General features: G+C 42.0%; 1 protein-coding gene and 1 non-coding gene across 2 annotated transcripts; one reads left to right on the top strand and one right to left on the bottom strand.

Moving 5' to 3' along the window:
* Positions 1–1,251: 1,251 nt before the first annotated feature.
* On the bottom strand, positions 1,252–4,765 carry LOC144503066 (G-protein coupled receptor 4-like). The gene is made up of 2 exons (XM_078227567.1): positions 4,681–4,765; positions 1,252–2,231 (listed from the first exon to the last, which is right to left on the bottom strand). The coding sequence occupies exons 1-2, from the start codon at positions 4,763–4,765 to the stop codon at positions 1,252–1,254; spliced, it is 1,065 nt and encodes a 354-aa protein (XP_078083693.1).
* A 75-nt stretch (positions 4,766–4,840) lies between these two features.
* trnaf-gaa (transfer RNA phenylalanine (anticodon GAA)) lies at positions 4,841–4,913 on the top strand. The gene has a single exon. It is a non-coding gene; the product is annotated as a tRNA-Phe (tRNA).
* Positions 4,914–9,482: the final 4,569 nt, after the last annotated feature.

The raw sequence follows: 9,482 nt of genomic DNA, 5'->3' as shown, positions 1-9,482 counted from the left end.
CCCTTTAAATGGGCTATACTATCACAGAGACCATAGAATCATAGAAACCCTACAGTGCAGAAAGAAGCCATCTGGTCCATCAAGTCTGCACCGACCACAATCCCACCCAGGCCCTATCCCCATATCCCTACATATTTTACCAGCTAATCCCTCTAACCTACGCATCTCAGGTCACTAAGGGGCAATTTGTTTAGCATGGCCAATCAACCTAACCTGCACATCTTTGGACTGTGGGAGGAAACCGGAGCACCCAGAGGAAACCCACGCAGACACGAGGAGAATGTGCAAACTCCACACAGACAGTGACCCAAGCCAGGAATTGAACCCAGATCCCTGGAGCTGTGAAGCAGCAGTGCTAACCACTGTGCTACCGTGCCGCCCCTGTGCAGATGTTAGTGGTTAAACTAGATTTCTAAATTGCCACCACTTTTCCTGGCTTTTGGGTAGGTACCCCAAGGAGCAGCCTCATTGGTCTTTGAAAAACTGGTCCATGACATACAGAGGATCCAGAAGCAATTTTGTGTGTCTATATCACTGCACATGGACACTGTGTTCAATTAAACACCACGGTCAGGAGGACACGAGTATAAAAGGTAAGTTCACATTTTGTTTTTTTGCGTCATAATGGACAATTTTGACTCCCTCTTGTCACTCAATGGAAATGGGATGGCTGTTGGCACTCTGGTGGTCCTACCACCCTATTCCTACCCAGTCCCCATCCTTTGCCAAATTTCAAGATTTGAAAAATAGCCAAGCATTCATCTGAATTATTGCTTTATTCAAATTGGCATCCTGTAAATACATAAGGCTCCAAAATAATTTTAAGTGATAGCTGAGTGGAAACATGCACATAGGATGTTCCATTCAGTTTTATTGGGTTGTGAAGAGGAAGTTGGTCAAAGTTGTGATGTGCAGCATGCAGTGGAATGCTTCCTCCAAATTTGGCCTCATGCACACCACTATCTATCTCGCATCATTGGCAGTCATACTTTTAACTGCCTAAGACTTAATCGCTGGAACTCCCTCTCAAATCCTGTCCTGCTCATCTTTGTCTCTTTTGCTTCCTTTAAGGTGCTGGTTAAATCTTGCCTGTTTGAGCACATTTTAGATGTTCTATCCTAATTCTGCTTATGTTGCTCATTGTTATATGTTATCTGATAATGATCCTATGAATGCAAACAATTGTTACAATGAGCAGGCCGTCAAAATAGAGTAGATGGAGTCCAGCCTCAGACTCATTGGACTGTTCACTCAAAGGTTAAATCTCTGAAGATTGATCTTCATTGTCATGACCAAGTTACTAATATCTTGTTTGGCAGAATCACAGAGCAAGCAGTAGATAATCGGGTCAGCAGCGCAGTTGAGACCAGTAAGCGCAAAGGCTACTTTGTAAAAAATATATATTTTTTGGGCAAAATTGCAGTTTCCTGGTTCAATGAGACTGCGGACCAGCATTATAATTTGATATGGTCCAAAGCTGATGACATAGACCAGAAGCAGCTGAAGCAAGAGTTTTGCAATCTTCTCCTTCTCATTTTCCACAGTGGCAGTGCTGCCTTCAATGGCTTTGAAAATGCGCTGAGAGCAAAAGAGGAGCAGGGTCAGTGGCAAGCAAAATCCAGCAGCGAATCGGGAGATATATTCAACAATAAAGGTTGACTTCATTGGATAAACCTCTACATAGGTCAAGGAGGAGGCAAAGGTGGAGAAAAAATCCTGCTTGTGGAGCAACAATGCATGAAACAGCAACTGAATGGTCCAGCAGACTGCACTGGCCAGGATTGCTGCCCGTATTGTCCTAAGCTCAAAATACTTTAGTGGATGGGCTATAGCTAGGTAGCGATCCATGGAGATACAGCAGAGGAATGCGGGAGTTAAATACATGGTGCTGTACATCACGACAATGAGCACATTATACAGTGCCCTGTTGGGGTTAGAGATGAAGTAGTCCATGAACCAATAAGGCAGTGTCAGTGTGTATAAAATATCAGCGAAGGACAGGTTCAGTAGGTAGATACCAATCTCATTATTGCGCTTCACTTGTAAGCATGCCACATAAATGGATAGACAGTTCCCAGGGAAGCTGACGAAAAATGCAGCCATGTACATGATGGGGACCAAGACAGACTCCACGCTTGTATCGACAGAGCAGTTGGAATTGCTTTGTGTTATGTTGCCCATCATTTTGAACTTTGCTGTCGCCAGTGACTTAATGCCTTTTATATATATACCTGTGATTCAAAACAAAAATGGAAATTTTAGATCACAGTCATGGACTGCTTCTCGCTTGTTTTGACTAGTTTCCCTTCATAAATACAAAGTGAAGATAAGGCTGTGGAAGTATGTATTACCGTTAAGAGATGGAGAATTGCAGGCTGGAGTGTTTATTTGTGGAATTTGTACCCTTGGAGCAAGCTATGTGTGGTTGGATCAGAATAATCGATATAATTGTTCAAGAAAACTAGAGGGTTAACAGGTTAACAGTAATATATGTAATACTGTACAAAAAGAAGTTGGGGTGGAAGTTTCCAACCCTGAAATCCCAGAGGAGCCCCAAAATGCAATTTACACGAGTGGCATTTCCCATTCCGGATGTCCTCACCTCCGCCAATGAAATAACAAGAGTCCCGATGTTTAACGTTCGGATCCCCATTTGAACAAATTTAAATATAATTTTCAGGCCTGATAGTCCGCCCACACCTGTGTTTGACTGTCCATTCACCTAGGCCTAGAATGTAACTTTGATGTCATCCAAGCTTCCCGCACCCTGTTATGCCACCTTGAAAACTACTCACCCATCATCTACTATGGGTAGACCTCAGGGGCCATGTGTAAATGGAAAAAAAAAGCTTCTAAAATTTTATGGGGAGATGATAATGTAGAGGTAATGTCACTGCAGTAATAATCTGGTGTTCCAGTCTAATGCTCTGGAGGCATGTTCTCAAATCCCATCATGGCAGCTGGTGGAATTTAAATGCAGTTGATAAAATCTGGAATATAAAGCTAGTCTCAATAACAGAGACCACGAAACTGTCATCAACTGTTGTAAAAGCTGATCTGGTTCACATTGTCCTTTAAAAAAGGAAATCTGTCATCCTTACCTGGTTTGGCCTACATGGGACTCCAAGATCCACAGTGATGTGGTCGGCTTTTAACTGGTCTCTGAAATGGCCTAGAAAGCCATTTTGTTCAATGAAATTAGGGATGGGCAACAATTGCTGGCCTTGCCACATTCCATGAAAAGTAAATATAAGAATACTTGATACTGAAAAAAAGTTTCATTCGTGGTACCCATTCAAATATTTTAAATCATCTCAAATGGTCAATCTGTTATAAAAAAACAAACTTCTATTCAGTAATCACAAAAAGACAGTTAATCCTTGAACCGTCTCTTAAAGGTGTCAATCAAAATGCGAACTCAGTCCCCTTCTGAGAGAAGTGGTTTTGGAGCTTTGAAACTCACCTAGGCATTTATAATTGGCTCAGCTTGAAAACCAACCCTTGGAAATGTCAACAATCAATTCTATGGTAACTGCAGGAAGATATGGTGATGGTCTTTTGAAGGTTTTTTTTAAAGTCTGTCCATTAATCAATGCACTCCAGCAACACATTTTTAGATAAAAGATCCCATGGTCTTATTTTGAAGAAGAGCAGGCAAGTTCTCTTTCATGCTCTAACATGCATTAATGCTCCCCTCTGCTATAGCCCTGAACGTGTATCTTTCTCTAGCTTCTTTCACATATCCCCTAATGGTAAACTAATCTTTTCTGTGAGACCCACCTTATATTCCCTCAATCCTATTCCTACACTATTTCCATTTGACTGCTGATCACCCAACCTATTTTCTGGCCTCCCGTATTAGTCCTATGTCAATGCTTCTCTCTCTTCAGGTATTGTCCCTCTCTCCATTAAATCTGGTATCATTATACCCCTCCTCAAAAGAATACTTGATCCCACTCTCCTTACTAACTATTATCACCTCTCCAACCTCCCTTTCCTCACCAAAGTCCTTGAACATGTTACAGCCTCAAAAATTCAGAACTTGCCTGGAACTTCATGTTTCAATCATTCCAATCAGGTTTCAGCCCATGCCACAGACTGAAATGACAGTAGCTGATGAGTTGAGATGGGCAAAGTCGGGTGACATTGTGGGAGTGGAAAGATGCAGTTCTTGGTGGTGGCCTAAATATGAGGTTGGAAATCATCTCGGGATCAAATGTGACACCAATGTTGTGACTACTACAAACCTTCCCTCCTTGTCCTTCATGGCTTGTTTACAATCTATGACACAGTTTACCACATCATGCTCCCCACAGTGGGATATAGAACATAGAAAAACTACAGCACAAACAGGCCCTTCGGCCCACAAGTTGCGCCGGTCATGTCCCTACCTACCTAGGCCTATATATAGGCTTACCTATAACCCTCAATCCTATTAAGTCCCATGTACTCATCCAGAAGTCTCTTAAAAGACCCTATCGAGTTTGCCTCCACCACCATTGACAGCAGCCGATTCCACTCACCCACCACCCTCTGAGTGAAAAACTTACCCCTGACATCTCCTCTGTACCTACTCCCCAGCACCTTAAACCGTGTCTCTCAAATGTTTCCATTCTTAACTAACTAATCATAGCCAGAGAATCATCTGCAATGTTTCTCTTCCTGCCCCTGCATTGTTACCTCTGGTGTCCCACAAGAATCTGTCCTTGGCCCTTTCCCGTTTCTCAGCCACATGTTCCTCCTTGGTGACATAATCTGAATGCATATCTGTGATGACTTCAGTCAGGCAAATGAGGTTGGTCTGCTAGAGTATGAACTCCCTGATTGAGTCCTAGTGTAAGCTGAAATAGCTCAGTTGGGAGAGCGTTAGACTGAAGATCTAAAGGACCCTGGTTCAATCCCAGGTTGCGGCGTGAGCCCCCTTGCTGGCTTTCATAAAAAGATGTCCCTGATTGCTGGTCCAATCAGGAAGCCTCATGTTGCCTATTTAAAGCAGGCGTGTCAGTCTCTCTGCCCGCTGAACGAGGGAGCACTCTGTTGTGTAGTATGTCTTGTAAATAAAGGAACATTTAGTGACGGGACCTCCACCTCCATGGATTTATTACAATATCATTAGTTTTCACATGTATGCTGATGACACCCAGCCCTACCTTGCCACCACTTTTTCGACTGCTTTTCTGTTACTAAATTATCAGATTGCTTTTCTGATTGGATAAGCAAAAGTTTTCTTCAGTTAATATTGGGAAGACTGAAGCCATTGTTTTCCATTGCTACAGTCTTCATCCCTCTCCCTGGCAACATTCTGCGATTAAGACAGACTGTTCACAACATTGGTGTCACATTCGATTCCGGGATGATTTCTGACCTCATATTTAGGCCACCACTGAGACTGCATCTTTCCACCTTCATAATATTACCTGACTTTTTTCCGTTTCAACTCACCTGCTGTTGAAACCCCCATTCAGGTATTCATTAACTTTAGACTTAATTATTCCAATGCGCTCTTGGCTGGTGTCTTACATACTATCTCAACAAACTTGAGGTCATCTAAAACTCAGCTGCTGATATCATAATTCACAGCAAATCTTTTTCCCCAACCACCCCTGCATTTGCTGATTTACATTGACTCCCAGTCAAGCAACGTCTTGACGTTAAAATTCTCGTCCTTGTTCCCAGATCTCTTCATGGCTTTTCCCTTCCCTATTTCTGTAATCTCCTCCAACCTGACATCTCTGCGAGATGTCTACATTCCTCTAATTCTGGCCTCTTGTTTATTTCCAATTCCTGCACCATTGGTGCCTTCAGTTGCCTAAGCCCCGGGCCCTATTCTTTAAACCTTCCTCTTTGACTAAACTTTTGGTCACCTGTTCAAATTTCTCCATATATATGTCGGTGTCATACATTGTTTTATAATGCTCCTGTGAAGCACCTTGGGATGTTTCTTTTCGTTAAAGATGCTATATAAATATAAGCTGTTGTTGTTGAATGGTCCTGGCCAATATTTATCCCTCAACCAATATTACTAAAACAGATTATCAGCAGACATCTCATTGCTGTTTGTGGGATCCCACTATGCATAATTGCATTGCTACTTTTCCAAATTCTAACAGCTATTACACTTCAAAAGTGCCTAATTAACTGGAAATCACGTTAGGATGTCCTGAGACCTTGAGGTCCTTCAATCTCCTTCCTTCTAATTCTAAAATGTATGTTGGAAAAAAGTAGGAAAAATCTTTTTCAGTCAGCATAAATGTTTCTTTGCAGCTTTTTAAAATCAGGGACGATTTAATTAATTAGTTTTGAGTATGAACTCATAGAGATGTTTCCATAGCGCCAATGTTGAAATTATGTAAAGGTCAACCAATCAAATGAAAATTTCTGTGCACTATTCCTCCTTATCTGCTTTGATCTGTTTGCAGCATTTCACATGGTTGACCACACTATCACTTACAATGCACCTTTTCTATTGTCCATCTGAGTGGAACTGTCATTACCCATTGACTCTGTCTACACTTCCCGCTGCCTCAGCAAAGCAGCCAGCATAATTAAGGACCCCACGCACCCCGGACATTCTCCCTTCCACCTTTTTCCGTCGAGAAAAAGACACAAAAGTCAGGTCATGTACCAACCGACTCAAGAACAGCTTCTTCCCTGCTGCTGTCAGACTTTTGAATGGACTTACCTTGTATTAAGTTGATCTTTCTCTACAACCTAGCTATATCTGTAACACTACATTCTGCACTCTCTCGTTTCTTTCTCTATGAACGATACGTTTTGTCTGTATGGCACGCAAGAAACAATACTTTTCACTGCAAATACATGTGACAATAATAAATCAAATCAAATCAAATCTACAGTAAAATATCCAACACATTTTCACTCTTTTTTAGTCCTGATGAAGAGTCAAACAGACTCTAAATTTTAAATCTGTTTTCTTTCCCTAGAGATGCTGCGAGACGTGTTGAGTTTTTCCAGCATTCTCTGTTTTCATTTCAGATTTTAGCATCTGCAGTATTTTGCTTATCATATCAAAATTTGGTCATGATCACTCTATTGTGGAATGATCATTCCATTGTGGAATGAGCTGCCGGATAAAGTGGTAAATGTGGGGTCACTTTTAACATTTAAAAAAAACTTGAATGGTTTCATGGATGAGAGGGGTGTGGAGGGATATGGTCCAAGTGCAGGTCAGTGGGACTAGGCATAAAATGGTTCGGCACAGACAAGAAGGGCCAAAAAGGCCTGTTTCTGAGCTGTAATTTTCTATGGTTCTATGGTTCTAATATTTAAGCTAATGATGATTTCAGTGAAATTTCCTGTGGAGAATGGACAAGTCTTGAATAGTGTTCAAATCTTTGGGTTAGCTTGAAGCCTGTTTGTACTGAACACATGGGAGTGGACATCAGAAATATATTCTGAAAAAATACCAGCTGATTTATACACCTGTATCCTGAAAGACGTATTTGAATCAAAACTCACTTGTCTAATTCACTTGAGAATGATTTGGTTTGATGTCAATCAGAGGTGAACAATTGGATACATATATTTTTGATTGAAACCCTTGTAAAACCTTTAAATGTCCACTTCTATTTTATTAATTGTGCAGTTCAAACAAAAGGAGAGTGGCAAATATGATCCATGGCCCTTTCATCTGAGTGCCTGTAGGCATGGACTATACATGTACGTGAGCAATTATCGTCAATACAATATCTCAAACGAGCTGTGAGAAAATCAGATGATAAATTTAATGTATTCGTGACCACATCGAGCTCTGATAAGTAATTCAATGCCTTGCAGATGTTACAAACTTTTAGGTATACGCCTGAATCACACTCTCGATGTTGCTTCAGAGGTACATGTTAAAATAGTTAAATGATTTTTTTTTCTTTATTCATTTGTGGGACGAGGGCATTGCTGTTGGACCAGCACTTATTGCCCATTCCTAGTTGCCCTTGAATTGAGTGGCTTGCTGGGCCATTTCAGAGGAAGTTGAAGGTCAACTATGTTGCTGTGGCTCTGGAGTCACGTGGGCCAGACCAGATAAGGACGACAAAATTTCCTTCCCCCAAAGGACACTAATGAACCAGATGTGTTTTTTCGACAACGGTTTCACGGTCATCAGTAGAATGTTAATTCCAGATTTTTAAAAAATTGAATTCAAATTCCACATCTGCCGTGGTGGGATTCGAACCTGGGTTCACAGAACATTAGCTGAGTTTCTGGCTAATTGTCTCGCAGTAATACCACTAGGCTATTGCCTCCCCATACTGTCAGTATATGTGTATTTCAGATATATTTTAGCATGGTGGGAGAATCAGTATTTCTCTCAGATAGAGAAATTTCCACTTTCAAAATGTTGTTAGGTCTATTTTTCTTAATTCCATCCCTGGTGGCAGTACAGCTGCCAGTCTCCGACCAGTTGCCATGAAGAGGTGAGCACAGCAAGGCCCAATCATTAATTGGGCCTTGCTGTGTTCAGCTCTTCGATAGTGCGGTTGACAGAGGGGAACCGGTGGATGTGGTGTTTTTAGATTTCCAGAAGGCGTTCGATAAGGTGCCTCACAAAAGGTTGCTACAGAAGATTGGGGTACACGGAGTTAGGGGTAAGGTGTTGGCGTGGATTGGGGATTGGCTATCTAGCAGGAAGCAGAGAGTTGGGATAAATGGGTGCTTTTCTAGTTGGCAGTTGGTGACCAGTGGCGTGCCGCAGAGATCGGTGCTGGGGCCTCAATTGTTTACCATTTACATAGATGATCTGGAGGAGGGGACTGAATGTAGGATATTCAAGTTTGCTGATGACACGAAGGTGAGTGGGAAAGCGAATTGCGTGGAGGACGCGGAAAGTCTGCAGAGAGATTTGGATAGGCTGAGCGAGTGGGCGAGGATCTGGCAGATGGAATATAACGTTAGCAAATGTGAGGTTATCCACTTTGGAAGAAATAATAGTAAATTGGAATATTATTTAAATGGAGAAAAATTACATCTGTGCAGAGGGACCTGGGGGTCCTTGTGCACGAATCTAATGAAAAGTGGAACTTTTTCAAGGAACAAATACTGGATGTCCTTGATAGGTATGTTCCTGTCAGGCAGGGAGGAAATGGCCGAGTGAGGGAACCATGGTTCACAAAAGAGGTGGAATGTCTTGTGAAAAGGAAGAGGGAAGCTTATGTAGGGATGAGGAAACAAGGTTCAGATGGCTCGATTGAGGGTTACAAGTTAGCAAGGAATGAGCTGAAAAAGGGGCTTAGGAGAGCTAGGAGGGGACATGAGAAGTCCTTGGCGGGTCAGATCAAGGAAAACCCCAAGGCTTTTTACTCTTATGTGAGGAATAAAAGAATGACCAGGGTGAGGTTAGGGCTGGTCAAGGACAGTAGTGGGAACTTGTGTATGGAGTCAGTAGAGATAGGCGAAGTGATGAATGAATACTTTTCTTCAGTGTTCACCAAGGAGAGGGGCCATGTTTTTGAGGAAGAGAAGGTGTT

Source organism: Mustelus asterias, chromosome 13 (genome assembly GCF_964213995.1).
Source record: "Mustelus asterias chromosome 13, sMusAst1.hap1.1, whole genome shotgun sequence".
Taxonomy (NCBI): Eukaryota; Metazoa; Chordata; class Chondrichthyes; order Carcharhiniformes; family Triakidae; genus Mustelus; species Mustelus asterias.
Note: the sequence above shows the minus strand (reverse complement) of the source record. Positions and strands in the feature narration are given on the sequence as shown.

Coding starts and splice junctions, on each gene's coding strand:
- LOC144503066 (XM_078227567.1), bottom strand. CDS start 4,765: ATGCATTCAGATTATGTCACCAAGGAGGAACATGTGGCTGAGAAACGG. Junction 2,232..4,680: donor ATTCTTGTGGGACACCAGAG/GTAACAATGCAG, acceptor TTTGAATCACAG/GTATATATATAAAAGGCATT.